At 43.4% G+C, this 16,371-nt stretch overlaps 1 protein-coding gene across 2 annotated transcripts in view; it reads right to left on the bottom strand.

Annotated features, from left to right (window-relative positions):
• Nucleotides 1-16,371, bottom strand: part of LOC142575631 (aminopeptidase NAALADL1-like) — a 39,296-nt gene that overhangs the window by 9,651 nt on the left and 13,274 nt on the right. For both annotated transcript variants that reach the window (XM_075685146.1, XM_075685147.1), the window contains 14 exons: nt 15,230-15,356; nt 13,153-13,275; nt 12,828-13,005; nt 11,420-11,519; nt 11,237-11,329; nt 9,430-9,515; nt 8,192-8,311; nt 6,974-7,056; nt 6,808-6,871; nt 5,240-5,405; nt 3,896-3,989; nt 2,990-3,233; nt 2,256-2,337; nt 711-806 (listed from right to left, as the gene is read on the bottom strand). In XM_075685146.1, the coding sequence (XP_075541261.1) occupies nt 711-806; nt 2,256-2,337; nt 2,990-3,233; nt 3,896-3,989; nt 5,240-5,405; nt 6,808-6,871; nt 6,974-7,056; nt 8,192-8,311; nt 9,430-9,515; nt 11,237-11,329; nt 11,420-11,519; nt 12,828-13,005; nt 13,153-13,275; nt 15,230-15,356 (1,656 nt within the window). The remainder of the gene's footprint in view (nt 1-710; nt 807-2,255; nt 2,338-2,989; nt 3,234-3,895; nt 3,990-5,239; nt 5,406-6,807; nt 6,872-6,973; nt 7,057-8,191; nt 8,312-9,429; nt 9,516-11,236; nt 11,330-11,419; nt 11,520-12,827; nt 13,006-13,152; nt 13,276-15,229; nt 15,357-16,371) is intronic.

The following is a 16,371-nucleotide window of genomic DNA, read 5'->3' as shown; positions in this document are numbered from 1 at the left end:
GAAATTGAATTCTGGGGTTTTATGTGCCAAAACCAAGATATGATTATGAGGTGCATGCATGGTTGAAGACAACACGAACGAAGGTTTAACTAGCAGCTATGCGCAAGCAAAAGGTGTATTTTTGAGTCCTACTTGGTGACTTACAGTGCAGCAGTTCTTGCACACTATTAAGATGAAGCACCCAATCAGACTGTCTAAATAAAAGTCCTCGCACAAGAACAGCTTATGACATGTGCTGCCTCTTTCGTTGTTGCTTGACGTAATCGAACACTATAGTGATTATCTGCACACTCATCGCACCAGGACATCCCAGCATTCCACCATAAGCGATGCTATCACCAGTACTATTGTGAACCAAAGTGCCCCCAAGACGAACGAGCAGTAAGCAAATTGCTTTACTGCACTATCGTTAGAATACCACCATTTGTAGCGGTTGATATGAAATTTCTCTAACAATACTGTCCAATGAACTGCAGTGTGGCAAATCTGGAGACGACAAACAGAGTCACACGGGCACATATGGCACTGAACCAGCGCATTAACTCAGCGTCACCATGTAGAACGGCATGAAAATGGGCGCGATTGCGAAGACAGCAAAGCCCATTTGGTGAAACAATGATGATCTACACATTGGACAAGTTAGAATAACCAGTTGAAAAATCATCAAAGCAGTTCCTGCATGACTAGCTTAACAATTGGTGCTTGCTCACCTGTAGTGTGGGTGGTGAGGATAGGCCGCGGGGAGAAGGAACGCCCTCTCCAGTTGCATCAGTCGATCATTGTACTCCTGAAGAGCCAGCAGCAAGCTGTACGTGAAAATGAAAGCGGTAATGCAGCACCAGCTTATTCTCCTTGAAACAGGTCACTAGCTGCAAAACCGAGAGTTGTCCAAGTTTATACTGCAAACATACATTTGAAACCTGAGGATAGGATAGGATAGGAATAAACTTTATTTGTCCAACGGTTATTGCTGTTGGTGCCCGGGGCTAGGCTGCCGGCCAGGCTAGGCAACCTGAGGTATTCACTGTATATTCACAGCCATTCACTGTGAAATTTTTTGATGTGCGCATAGCGAGCACACAGTGGGAAATCTCATTAAACCAAATTTAAGGCAACATTAGCACTGCTACATACAATGCAAGCACCTGCGCTTGTTGTTTTAATGCACTGCATTCAGTCTCCCACCGAATAGTAAATGTGAAGGCTTAGTTATGGAAATGATGAATGCACTCCATGCATGCACAAAAGATTCCCACAATCCAAATTTGGACTACTGAAAATGAAAACTAATTGAACTAAGACTAAGTATAGAGGTTCATCCGCTCTATGTGTTTGCAACTCCTTTTGAAACCACTCAGTTCAAAGCAGTCACCCAATCAATGACCTTGGTTAATTCAGACTTTCTTTAGCTTCTCAGGGGAAAGGAACAAAGCCCATAATGACTGTTTCAAGGAGGTCAATGAGGCACTTATAGCATCGTCCCAGCGTGGGCAACGCCATCAGCCACGGGGGCAGAGTGTACGCGAAAGCGTGGTTGGTTTCGTTTAATTCGCACCGCCGACGTGAAGATATATCGTCGACGTATGTGGCATATGAAACCGTATCATTCGTCGCTGCCTCTCAAATTTACCAAAATGAATTGTTTTCTCAGTAAAATTTCTTTTTCTCAATTTGCCCGATAATTCGGAAAATTTTGCGGCCCCTTTCCGTGTACGAAAAAATCGATCGGCAACTGAACTCATTCACATAAAAGGTATACACTTTCAGTACAATGAAATTTCGAAATAACGAAGCAAATTGTCAATTTTGCCGACTTCGTTATATTGAGGTTTAACAGTATAAGTGAGAAAAATTTTAGTTACATTGTTGCATTCAATAATTTGTTATAGTATCTGTGTTCTCTCTATTGAGGATTGGCTGTAAGCCAAGCTCTGTTGTGGAGTCTACTTTATTCCACTTGGGCAAATTAACATTTCTGATAATTTAAACGATAATGTGCGGTTGCTAATAGTATGCATTAATGTCAGTCAATTTCAGTAGCATTCCTAAATTTTGTTTACTTTCACTGTCACTACATGGGTAAGCACACCTCTAGGAATAATATTAGAGGCAATGCTTTTCTGCTTCACACTTCTGCTCTACAAGAGCAGGAAATGCAAGAACAACCTCACTTTATCTTTTCTGGCAATGAATTAATGGACACATGCATGAGATTTCAAATTAACTATAGAGCAAATATACAAAAAAGTTCTCACTTGTTTTTATTCATCTCCTCATAGTTGTCGTGGAAATTCAGTGCTGCCTGCTCGAACTGGATCAGGGCCTTGGACAGCGGCTCTGCAGCAAATATTAATATATATGAACATATAAATTGTATGGCTTTTACATTGAATGTCTATTATGAAACTAATGAACTACCAGGCAAGAAAACACAGCTATAACGGAAGCTTTCAAACTAACTTGAACCAATGTTTGCACTCATGTGCAAACATTGCAAACAAGATTGAGTGAAGGTGTTTGAATTCTTAAGTCAAAACAGGGGCTGTAGGAAAGAGAGAGAGAGAGAGTGAGAGAAAAACAGACATTTAATTGACTTTTGGTCCCAATTCTGGGCCTAAGGGGTTATGAGAGGCACAGTAGAGGAAGGCTGTAGGTTCGTTTTTGGCCACCTGGGTCCTCTTATTGTGAACTTAAGACAAAGTACACAAGCATTTTTGCATTCTGTCCCCAGCAGAACATAGCTGCCACAACCAGGAAGAAAGCCCATGACTCTGTGCTCACATTAGCAAGACCACTAACCTGAGAATACTAAAAGCAAGTTTTAACAGTACGATCACGGCAGGAACTTATCACAAAAAATAACACTGACTATTGTTCTCACAGGATTTGAGAGCCCCATACTCTTTGCCGTCTGTCACCGCGTCCTCACATGCCAGTGGTCTGGCTGAAAAGTCCCGCGTTCCCGGGGAGGACAGCCCCACTTACTGACCGAGATCAATATTGTGATCCTTGAGCAGCGGGGCGTAGGTCTTCTCGAAGACTGCGTAGTCGAGGCGTATCTGTTCGGCGTAGTCGGCTGCATGCATGGGCAGCTGAAGCGAGTCCACCAGTTTCAGCAGGAGCACGCCGACCACCCGCACCAGGCTGGACAGCGAGCGCAGGCCTGGATCCGTCTGGTTCACCACCACTTCGTATGTGTCGTACGCCGTGTGGTACGCTGGGTAGTCCGATGCCTGTACGTCCCCACATGCATTCATGAGAGTCATTATAACTGAATGACAGACAGGTTAGTTGATCATTAACTACAGGAAAAAGCAGTGCTACAAAACAAGTGTTTGTGTGCTCCTCCAAGTATTCGTTGACTATTGTCTCGTCTAGTAGTGCTGTCTTTTTTTTTTTTCCTGTAATAGTTGGAATTTCAGGAATGTATTTGAGTGCACTGTAACATAAACTTCAATGCTTTCAAAGAGGGCACTGTGGTTTAGATCAGAACAAAACAGAAACTGATGGAGTCAAATCCCGAAACTGTAGAGGGATGCCGCAGTGGAAGGCTTCAGATTACTTTGACAATGTAGAGTTCTTTAATATGCACCTGAATCTTTGCCTCGTTCAAGCAATTTGCCCTTTTACCCCCTTTGATTTCAACTCAATAAAAGAACAATAAACAAGATGAAAAGAAACAAAAATTATGCCCCTTTATCCCCCTCCTTGCCTCTCTTAAGTGCAAGTCTGTGAGTAACACCAAACAATGTGAAAAGAAACAAAAATTAGCAATAGTTATGGAATGGCAAACAAGCTAAAGGCCAGTATAGAATCAACAGCTACATAACAACCATCTCTCAGCAGCTGCACTCAAGCTCTGTGCCTGCCACAACTGTCGGCAAGTGTTACTCACCGGATCTTTTCCCACAAACTGCAGGTGCGCAGAAGCCACTCCGAGGCTCAGCAGGAAGGAAGCGAAATCTGAGCCTGATGCAGGGGGCATTATGCTGAGAAAGAAAAGGAAGACCACTCACTACACGCGACGTCTGTAACTGGCAATCAAATCTGTCCGTTAAAGATCATCTTTCAATGCATTTATTTCATTGGCAATGTCATGAAAAGAGACAACGGAGAAACACAATAAATGTTTTTAATTGTTTTCGATCTATGCTCCACACTTCTCTCCATGCAATGGAGAAGAGAAAAAGAAACTGAAGAGACACACGTAACATCACTCTCTGCAAAGCCTCCCCAGATTGGAAAGCACTTCCAACTTAGAGAGCACCTACTTCTCCTCTGAGAAAGGGCAGCTACCTGCCTTTCTCACCTAAGAGCCAAGTGCCTCTCCACCATGATTTGTGCCTCACTGACGAAGAGCATGTCAGCTGCAGAGAGCCGCCAGCTTTCTCAGAAACCATTGCTATTTGCCTCATAAATAAAGACAGCAAAGCCGAAGATAACTCGTGAATTCCATCATACTTCTTGTAATGCATCATGGATTGCTGGGGCCCTCCCCATAGCTTTCTTTCTTGGTCCTCCTTTATGCCTTTGACCTAAATGTTATTTCAGGTGCAGAAACAAAACCATTTGTTTTATATACAGCACACCAGGGAGGCACCCAGACACCTGCCTGACAAATTACAACTGGTAACAAGATAAGAGCAGAACCCACTACTACCGCTACTACTAGCATCACCAGAACCTACTCAGTCATTTGTATTTTTTTGTGTGCGTGTGGGTATTTATTTTCTTTTTCTAACACATTCAACATATGCAAGAGACTGCCAATTCTGCAATATACCAAACACCCATTGCCACATTGTCTGGGAATGCAAAGAGAACCTGCAGAAAACGCCTGTCCAAGCACCAACAGAAAACCGGTGGCAGGCCCAGCTGACAAGCCCAAGACCTGAGGACCAGCTAGTGCTGGGGAACAGGGCTAGGCTATCAGCACAGGGCCACGACTACCTGAAATAGGGTGGCCGCCCACTTGCGGGCATTACCAGCTGGGTCTCCGTAATAACATTTATTTGCTCAATAACACACTTTGTGCTTGGTAACCAGTTTTGTACATTTGCAGCCCAGGCCAAACCTGAAATGTCTTAGTGAACATGTATTCTACCACATATTCTTCATTTCAGGCCAGCCCAGCCTGCCTTTATTGCAATGCATGAGAAAACCTGTTTTTGTTAGTCTGTATAAATTTGAAACGGTGCGATAAATAACCGGAGAAGAGAGAGTTTGAGACAATGCTCACAGCGGTGGTGCATGCGCGTTGTTGGGCACGCGAGGCTTGCGCATCTTCCACATGTCGTAGACGCTCATCTCGGAGTGCGAACCTTCGTGGCAGGGCACCAGCTCCGCGGCTTCCTTCAGTGCCTGACGCAGCAGGGGGCTAGCCAGTGCATACAGAGAGCTGTTTCCTGCACACGTCACAAAGACAGGAACCACAATATTACACATCGCCATGACTGGTGCAGTGGGTGGGCATCTCGTTAAAGGGACACCAAATGCAAACACTGAATCAACCTAGAAGGACGGATGCTTGGGCAGGTTGTTAATGCTAAATGTTAAACAACAGTGCAAGCAACATGGCACAAAGAGAAGCCAGCATGTACAATTAAGCACAGCGTTGCATGCCATGTCAGTGTTGGTTTTACAGCCTAGCTGTGTATGGCTAGGGTACCATAGAAATTTCATGTCCACACACAAAAACTATCATCAATGGCTCATACCCATCCAAGCACTCACACCCCTGTAAGCAAGCAAAAAAATGCAATGGCTTTGCTTCACAAGTGCTCAGCAAAGTGACGCAAACAGTGCTTACATTCTTTCTACTGATCACACATACAATATACTGAACAGCACGTCAAAAACTGTCATCATCAATGGCTCATACCCCATAAGCAACAACTCATAGCCCCGTAAAGATCATGGCTACTCACTTTGCGTGGGCTAGTTGCGATGACACTACCCCTGTGGTCGTTGCGAGTGATTTCAATGTGAATGTGTCGGGACTGAAAAGGGAGTGGCTTACGTGTTTCGTGTTGCAAACATATTGCTTACGATGCCACATCGATCCGGCCCAACCGACCACCCAGAGGCGTACGTGCATCAATTTGACATTATCAAAGAATGTGTTTGCAGTTGCAAGTGTGCCGATCAGTGTATATATCATAGCGACCACAAAGCCATTGTGACTGTTGTTGCTAACTGACAACGAGCGATGCAATAAAGTCTTTACCATAAATTTGCTTAGTGAAAAATTCGCAGCTCCGCTGGTCGTCTACCTTTGCAGGGCGCAATGGCCTTGAATTTTTCAAGGACACCATAGTTTGTCAAGTAGCTGTGACAGCGATGCGAGAGAGGCAATAAAAGCCTATCATATAAGGCAGTTAGGGAATATAATTGTACTATGAAGCTTCCTTGCATTACAAAGAATTATCTTTTTTTTTCAAAGGGTTTGCAAATGACATGCTCCCTTCTTTAGCTGCCCGTTTTTCATCTTGTTTTGTTAGTTGTTTGCTTACCTCATTATGACCATGAGTTAAGTATGACAGGTCTTTTCAAAGAAAAGATTAATTACAGATTCAGCATTCTTTTCTCTTATTCCCTTTGTGCCATGTTCCTTGCACTTGTTCTCAATCAAGATATATATATAGAAATTTAATCTAGATCAATCAAAAATACTAGATTTCCCTTATTAACAATCTGGACAAGCCGTGTTGTAGATGCGGATGCACAAAATATTTGTACCGCATGAAACAGGCCCTTCAGGGTGAAAAGAAATAGAATTAACACAACTATGAGACTGAGAGTTGTCACCAGAGACTGCCTGGTCCAGGTTGATGTACGCCACTGTGCGGTGGTAGAGCTCCTGTTCATGTGCCTGTGGGTAACATGGTTTCGTGAAATGAACTTCAGTTCAGAATGTATGGACACTCACGGGAAACAGGCAATTAAGAACAGTATAAAGAAATGACAGAATTACCTGCACCCACTCATTGGAGCCCACCATCCCAAATTCTTCTGCGTCCCAACTAGCAAACACTAGTGTCCTGCCAGGAGTCCAACCTACAAGAGAAATCAACCATACGCATCAAAATAATAAGCCACTTTTCAGCAGCAAGGCTGTGAGGAATCGTGAAGCGTTAGCACTGATGAAGAGCAACAAGGTAATTTTTGCAAGCGCAGAGTATCAACTGATACCAGAGCGGCATCGTGTGCTCTAACACCAACATTTCAACAAGGATTTGAATTAAAACTGAAGCTCCTAAAACCTTGCTCCCTCACTGTTTCTTCATTCTGATATTGTCACAAGGAAGTGATGTGCATAGTCTGGCAGATGGCTGACAAAGAACTTCTAATATCATCATCAGCAGCAGCCTGGCTACGCCCACTGCAGGGCAAAGTCCTCTCCCATACTTCTCCAACTACCCCGGTCATGTGCTAATTGTGGCCATGTTGTCCCTGAAAACTTCTTAATCTCATCCGCCCACCTAACTTTCTGCCACCCCCTGCTACGCTTCCCTTCTCTTGGAATCCAGTCCGCAACCCTTAATGACCATCGGTTATCTTCCCTCCTCATTACGTACCCTGCCCATGCCCATTTATATTTCTTGATTTCAACTAAGATGTCATTAACTCGCGTTTGTTCCCTCACCCAATCTGCTCTCTTCTTACACCCATCATTCTTCTTTCCATAGATTGTTGCGTCGTTCTTCTAATATAAACACTTTTTATTGCCTCCCCTCCCCCCAGTCAAACTAGTGCCAACAAAAGAAAGTACAACTAGGCAGCCATAACAATGATGCTGGTTGTCATCGGATTGAATGACACTGCTCAAGTTCAGGTGCTATTTACACATGCATCAATGTAAGTTCTAGAGGAGTAACTGTTGCTCATCTCGATTTGAGAAGGCACTGCAGAATTTGCAGCACACACATGGTCTGTTTAGACAAGCCCATCGCACCGTCAAAGTGGTGACAACATTCACAATGTTTCTGAGGTAGCACACTGATACGCCTACGCCTTGAGAGAAAGCGACAAAACAATAACAATGATAAGTTGGTGAAAGCCATGATTGGCAGGAAGTAAAACAACACATGCATGATGATATCACCATCGATCACCTCTAAGAGCAAATGTCTTTCTGCTAACTGCAGTGTAACAGAGTAACAGTGAAGCAAGTAAGAAAGCAGGCACTTACCGTTTTTTCGGAGGCTTCCAAACAGCCGGACCAGTTCCATAAGGGCAGCCATCCCTGTGCCAGGGTCACCCGCACCTCTGGTCCACGCATCGTGATGACAGCCCACAATAATATATCTGCCTGCGTAGATGCATGGAAAACACGGGGAAGGCGGGAGATGGAAATTCAAGACAATGAGCAAAACGAGAAGAAGGTAAAAGTGGGAGCCAACGTTTCGACAAGTGGACTTGTCTTTTTCAAGACAAGTCCACTTGTTGAAACGTTGGCTGTCACTTTTACCTTGTTCTTGTTTTGCGTAGTGGCATGAAACACACACGTTAATGCTCTCATGGTGGCAATTCAGAGATAACGGCAACACTTGGCCACTAAAGGCACCTTGTGAAGCTTTTAGCATTTGCAAGTGGCATAAAGAAAGGAAAATGGCAGTGATCCATTGAATCAGCTTTTTGATTTCAGAGGATCAAAACAATGGCTGTCTTTCCTAATGGATAATCTGCAATGACAGAGAGCTGTAATCATAACAAAATATTTAATAGACATGGTATATACAGATGCTAGCTCAAACCCACGGTTGTCGGTACATCTGCGAGTACTAGTGTTAGAGATATCAAAAACTTTGCAATTGGTATCGCTTTGTGGCTTGTCATTTTGGGAAGTCAAATTTATCACTGAGATGTTGAAAGGAATGCCTCCCTTTACACTGGCCTTCAATCACACAAGCTGCACACAAAAAAAGAATTTGCCAATTTGAACCTGCATAACCCTTCTTTAACGTTTTTGGCCTATTTTTTTTTTTTGCAATACATGTCCTTTAAAAATTTCGCTGCTATTTTCTTGGATCTGTGGTGTTACTGTGTGTCTGTGATATGGAGTTCAACAACCTCGCTTCAACTTCTACATTCCCACATGCACGTTTTGACCAATGAAATTGAGTCGGTGGCTCATGCCTGTGCTTGCAATTTTTTCCGGCTAACAACAAGCATAGTATTTTTCTGCACTTCGGTGCTTTGTGCTGCATTCAAAACATGAACAAACACAAGTGTACGAGAACAAAAATAATGGTAGTTTCAACTGCCTAACCTAACAATAAAGCTCTCTTTTGACAAGGACCCTATGCAAGCCATGAAACAAGCAAAGCCAGAACAAGAAAGAGAGCAGACAGATAAAGGTAAGCACAAACTACAAGAGCACTTCCAGAATGATCAAGAATGCATCGTGATGAAAGCGAGAAAGCCCACCTGGCTCGAAGTTTCCCATCATGACACCAATGACATTGTGGATGTTGGAGCGCTGCAAGATGTTGTGCACCGCCAGCTCCACCTGACTGCAGGTGCAAGAAATGAAGCGACAGGTTGGAGGTGCTTGGCAGCTTATGAGCATCATCGCATCATCTCAACATCCCGCAGCATCATCGCAACATCCCACGATGATGCTAAGCAGACGTCAGTATGTGTAATGATGACGCCTGATTATCATGCCTAGGGCTTGTACTTCGAATTATTAAACTTTGCAACACTACCTAAAACGGTGTTTAGTGCTCTCCAAGATGTAAAGGTGCCCCTTTCACCACTAACAACAGAAATGTTGTAACACTGAAAACGGCATGAACATTGTACAGGACCACATAATTATAGTACACACACCATTAGTGCTCTTTGAGGGAGTGTGTGAGCCTTTGATTAAAAAGCAGATGGAAATACCAGTGAAGTGTGACCTCAAGAATTGCTGCCACAACAGTACGGCATCCACGTAACAAACACCGTTCGTCATGGGCAATATGAATCACAGAAGGATTCAATCCTTTCGTGATTCATCACAGCTTAGGATAATCCGATTGTACAGCCTCTTAAACTGCAGTTTTGCCAGAAGCTAAGTCATCCCCTCAAATAAAAAAAATTATTTGAGGTTTTCAGAATGGTAATCTAACATTCTAAATTGATCCAAAGTTTGTCTCTGAAGCATACCTGCCCACCCGCGAAACCTAGAATTCGTAAAGATCTTGTGGACATAGAGGATGGGAGGGGGGGTGGTGACAACAGGCATTTTATTGGAATGCATAAGCACCTTATTAACGATGATATGCCTTTAGATGGAGCAAACAAGAACAGCAGAGCAAACTTCAAACAGCAGAGATTTTAAAGGAACACACGTTTTTGAACACAGTGACTTTTTCAGCAACTCTGGTGTCTCTGATTTTGCCTGCTTTAGGAACTTTTCAGAATAAACCTGCTCGATGCAAGTATACCCCTCTGGGCTATGGCGTTCTGTGCTGACAGAAAAGGGCGGCACAGGTATGCATTTTTCTTTCTCAATCTTGTACCTCCCCATCCTTCAACACATTTAAAACACTTTCGAAAAAAACTGTCGCAGTAGCCTAGTGTGGCTATAACGTTGCACTGCTAAGCTGTGCAATGTTGTGGGTTCGATCCCGACTGTGGTGGTCATATTTAGATAAGGGCAAAATGAAGATGTGCTCGTGTACTTTAGGTGCATGTTAAAGAACCCCAAGCGGTCAAAATTAATCGAAAAACCTCCACTGCGGCTAGTCCCTCAGGACCTCAATAAAAGTTCATTGTCTGTCTGTCTGTCTGTGGCGTGCCTCATAAACAGATCCCGGTTTTGGCACATAAAACCCCACGATTGCAAACCTTTTCATAAAAGTAGATGCAGAATTATTAGAATCATAGAATGAGCCTAAATTCGTAAACCTTATGAAAAATTTGGGAGAATTAGGGGGTAAAAGGGAGAGGGAAGTGATAAGAGAAAGGCAGTTAGTTTAACCATGCCAAGCCTGGTTTGTTTACCATGCACGGGGGGAAGGGCAAAAGAACAGGAAGCAGAAGGGATGAAAAGTCCATAGCACGGGCGCGCGCATACACTCAAGCATTCATTGTTCAGTTAGTGACAAGCAGTCGCATAGGGCGATGGGATGTTAACAAACACAGCGATGCTTTCGTGGCTGCCTGCATGGCAGGCGTAACTACCCAGGCAAAACCACCTAGGCAGCACATAGCTTTCCACTATCACCTGCAAAATGGGACTCACACGTCGTCTCCAGTGCTGTAGCCAGGGCCCAAGTTGTACGTGATGTTCAACCTTCCCTGCCATTCCACTGGAGCCATGCTGCCAGACATGTTGCTGCAAGGCACAGAGCAAGGCTAGGTGAGCCCGTAGTTGGGAAAACGCACAAAGACTTCAAACTGGAGCTCCATGAAAGCTTCAAATTACTTGAGCAACTGGCGAGCATCGTTATAGCTGACTGGCTGCACAGGAATTGAGGGAAGGCCTAAAGACTTGCGGTCACTCCTTGGAGGCATGTAGACATCGTCTAAAGGAGAATAAAACAATGAATGCCAGAAAAGTAAGGTAATGGAAGGTATATACTCATGATAGATGGGTGAATGGTGAGCTTACGGCCATTCACAGAGCTCCGAAACTTGCACACAATCGCGGGAAAGCTTTAATGACTGTACTTTTTGCATAAAGGTTTGCACCCACACTATCCAGTAACACCTTAGTGCGGCAAAATAAATATCAAATCTGGGCTGGACCTTCTCTGTCTTCTAATGTCAATCACAACTAGCCTAGGTGAACCATCATGGCTGCCAAATGTTCATGTGTTTGTGGCTTTAAAAGAACACTGATGCAAAACATTCATCAGTGATTGTTTTATCAAAGAAATACTCCACTGCCCGTCAAATGGTAATTTCTCTAATTCTTCAATGAAATCTGTTCGAATTTATCACTAATTCCAGTGTGATTTCATGGTACTGAGAATCATCATGATGATTCCATGCTGGCAGTCACGAGGTTGTGCTAACCACTGCTCCACCAGCAGGCGTGGTTCAGTATTTCAGGCACTGTCACGCTGCCCATAAAAGTGCAAATTAAGCTTCCTTCGTTGCCCTAAAATTAGTCACTCGACAGGGTGCGAAGTTGGGTGAGTTGGGTGTTCTCGCAATGTTTACCGATGCCAGTGCAGTTGATATGTACACTTCTTTCTCCTTTTGTAAATAGTACATTCTTAAGTGAAATAGGAATTGAACCATCACACACCCATTAAAATGCATGCTAACTTACAGCCACATATACATGCAGATCTCAAATTTTAATTACAAAGCAGTGCCACAGCCCTGCCCAAGTGTTCTGCTGCAGCGGCTTCAAAACCGAAAGCACACAATGTGAAACTTCAGGTGCACTAAGGGATGGTCTATCAGTTTTGCATGAGATAACAGAGCAAAAGAGGCACTTTTGAGAGCAAAAGTGGCCCACACACAGGTTACACCGTCAGTGAAACATTGCAGAACTGAACATTATGTCACTGTCAGGCGGATGACAATTTTCTCCCTTTCACGAAAGTTCTCCCTTGAGGATCTCTACAGAACTAATCTGTCACATTCAGCATCCCTGTGCTTCTAGTTGTCACTTCATTCACCCTCGCTCTGCGATTTGCTAGCCTCCTGGTTAGACCAGATGGTAGAGCGGCTGCCCTGAAAAGACGCTCATTCGTGGTTCAGTCCCCGAACCACAGCAAAGCTTTTTTCAATTATGAAGCTTTCTTTTTAGGAAACCCCCACAGATTTTCTTCCTAGCTTCATGCTACTGTACAATTTTTCCTGGTAATTGTGACACTAACCTGTAGCAGGAAGGTAAGGGGTTCCGGGGTCGCCAGGGTAGCTCTTGAGGTTCCCGCGCTCCACCCCGTCCCCTTGCAGTCGCAATCCTCCCGAGGGACCGGCCCGGTCAGCAGGGCTGTCGAAGGGGTCACTGTAGAGCAGGACACCTGCCACACCGTTCTCCTCGGCCAGTTTCACCTAGGCGAATTGAAAGACTACAGATATAGGGCTAGGTTTATCTATGAGGAAAACAGTTATTAGTATAAATTACATTTAAAAAAACGTGCTGAATAAACATGTTGGTTAAACATGGCCAAGCTACAGCACACCTGTCCTTGTACTGACCTTGTAACCACGGTGTATTTTTCCATATCTGATGATGGCGATGGTATTGTTGAGGTTGATGTTCTTGCTCCTGAGGAGCGCAAAGTCGGCTTCTGTTCCATAGTGGGCATACACAGGCTTGCCCTGAATATGAAAGAAGTGCAATCCATGTGTCAGCTATACCATCAACTCGTGACCACCTCAAAGCTTATCTGAGAAAGTAAAAAAAGCATGATTTCATGAAAATAAGTTTTTTTCAAAACCAGGTTAGTGGAAATTTATGGGGGGGCTATTGGCTACAAGCCAGCCATGTAAAAGAATTAGTGACTCCTCACAACAATAAAAATAAAAAGAGAAAATAATAATATTAATAAAAAAAGAAAAAATGCAGGAGGTGGTTCGTTTTCATCAAATTCTTCCGTGACCCCCACATAATGCACTTTCCTTCACCTGTGGGACATAGGAATGACTACTGCGCACTCACATGCAATGTCGTTGAGCTCATAAATTCAAGGGTTACTTGTTCACATGAGGGTATCAAAGCAGCGTGTTCTGACAGTGCCGATTTCTGATGGGCACTATTTTCAATGCTGAGGACGAGCTATGAAAGGTGGCATCCTGAACAGGTTTCTTGCTTCCCTATCTTTTTCTTGTTTCTCTCAATTCTGTGCTCTTGGCAGTCATGGACTTGTCATCTTTCGTTTTTATAAAATTCGAACTATGACAGCACTTATTTCAAAACAGTTTAGAATCCTCTTTTTAACATGCGTGTCACTTGCTTCAACCGTCTGTTACCCCCTCCTTTTTGCACTATCTTGGGCCCCTCAGTCACTTGTTCAGCTACACCTGTAAATCTCAAATTTCAGCTATCCAGCAGCCTTGTCCGACTAGCACAATTTTGAATCTATATCCAACTTTTTGGGGCTTACTAGTTTGTTTACATAATGAATGCGATGAAGACTTGTCAAACAGACCAGTAAAAGAAAATGCCTCACCCATAATTTGGACTACATGAAGATAACAATTTGAGCACCGAGAATTTGAGAAGGCAGTTAAGAGCCACCACTCTCTCCATGTCAGGTAACACAGAGAAAATGAAATCTGAAGTTTGATGGCAACTCATCTGGCTGAAAAGACACTCACTGAACGAAAATGTGGAAAGAAGCCCTGATCATGAAAGGAACGTACTAGTAAATTAAAGGACGTTTCAGCTGGAACCTTGTTCACAATGAAGCCATAGTGTGCTGACCCTCAGTGGTCGTGTGTTGGGCCCCACTCGACGCGGGAATATAGCTGTTCTGGTCAGATATCAAGTAGCACGCGGCATGTGTGCTACTTGATTCGTCAGTTATGCGGGTCAGTAATGCTAGCTTTCGAGACCTTTTTTCAAGTAATATGTACGCTTTTCAATGTCTCCAGATGAGGGCAGCACATATTTTTTTTTTCCTTGCTTGCTTGGGGGGATATTTGCACAATTTGTGGCATTAGGCGCCGAAGGGACGATGGGAGTTTTCTGCAAGTGCATTTTACAGAGAAAATTTACGTAAGTTCTGTGAATAAGAAAATTATCTTAGTGCTGTGGTTGAATACATTTCAACTTCAGGTGGTCAGCAAACGTTCTTGGATGAGAGTACTTTAGAAAACAGCGACTATGAGGATCCTAGAGATTTGCAGTGCAAATCAAGGCCTCTGCCCTGGAGAGTGCTTTTATCACTACCTCACAGTGCTCAAGTACTGTTGAGAGCTACAGGAATAAGTAAATTTTCTCTAATAAATCACTTAACATGCATTTGTTTGCCTAAGTGCTTTTTCTGCATGGCATATAAATCTGCGAAATGGCCCCTGACTGGAACGACCCCAAACTGGGTGATTGCTCATGACCGCAAAGGTTTAGCTATGCTTCAGTATACAGTGCAAGCAGTCAGCATGCATTGTCAAAGATGTCTGTTATTTCCGTCCCATGCTTGTGTCATTGTTTTATTGAGAACGAGGCTCCCAAAGGGGGATCGAAATGTCGCTATATCTACTACATCTCTTGCTTAGTGCTTCTTCTCATATTTTTTGTGCAATAAACCCTAGTAAGCTAGTCATTCTTTACCTTGACAATTCCTGCAGGTGAATAGGCTGAAAATGGCTTCACTGTCATGGCTGCCTCGGCACCCGTTTCAGAAGTGTTGAACAGCACGTTGGTGCCGCGCATTATTCGCACCTCATTTGGGTGTTCCCTGAGTGCACAAAAAGAAACAAAAGTTGTACAATGTAAAATGCCTACATGTAATAATAAGCCCATCATCTACACTTGTTACTCATTTTACGACACTCAGATATACATTGCGCTTTGATTACAGGTTACAACTTACAACATAACGACTTGTCAACAACTGTCACTGCTACAGTGCAAGTGCCAATTGGGAGACAATTTGCATCTTACAGATGTTCACTTTCTTGGATTTACAACAATTAACTATTCCATGTCAGTGCCTTGCATTCACAGAAAACTCTTACTAGGGATTATGCATAATGCAGTGTATGAACATGTGGCTGATTGGCACCTTAATTAAAAAGTTAGGCATTAAAATTTCGGCTTTCGCTTCTTACATTCAGAATGACATGAAGTGGCAATGCAAGCCATGGAGGACATTGCCGAATTCCCAGTGCACACAGATCCATTAAATATGTATACATATATCTTTCCTTTAATCAGGGGTTTAAATTATGGTTTCCCATGAATAGGTGGCCGTTATGACCGCACAAGCCTCTGGTCATCACGTCTGGTACTGATCACAGACTTTGCATTTCTCAATGATTTCTGAGCTAGGTGTGCACTGTCATGTCTAAATGACATTGCAGTGACTGATGTTGTGCACCTCGCAGGACTTCTGCAACTGTCCCCCAATATCACAAAGCACCAGGGTTACCAGCACTACAAACTCAAACCGCAATGTAAGGAAACCCTGAGGGTTAATCACTTAACCAATACATGTCATTAGGTTTCATGTCACGATCCATACACAGTGGTTGCATGTACAATATCCTAAAAAAAATGTCATTAACATGTTCATACCAATTCCAGTTTATCGTGATCCCATCGATAGCTAATGCTATGGTAAAAAGCAGTAAACAAGGCCAGCTGGCACAAGATCATCTCAAAATATGCCCTCACTCGTGAACATCGCAAAGGTTTACAGCGCCTGCAACACAAAGAAACGTTATAAACTGCTTATTGGTATACTGATGTCA

Source organism: Dermacentor variabilis, chromosome 3 (assembly GCF_050947875.1).
Source record: "Dermacentor variabilis isolate Ectoservices chromosome 3, ASM5094787v1, whole genome shotgun sequence".
NCBI lineage: Eukaryota > Metazoa > Arthropoda > Arachnida > Ixodida > Ixodidae > Dermacentor > Dermacentor variabilis.
Note: the sequence above shows the minus strand (reverse complement) of the source record. Positions and strands in the feature narration are given on the sequence as shown.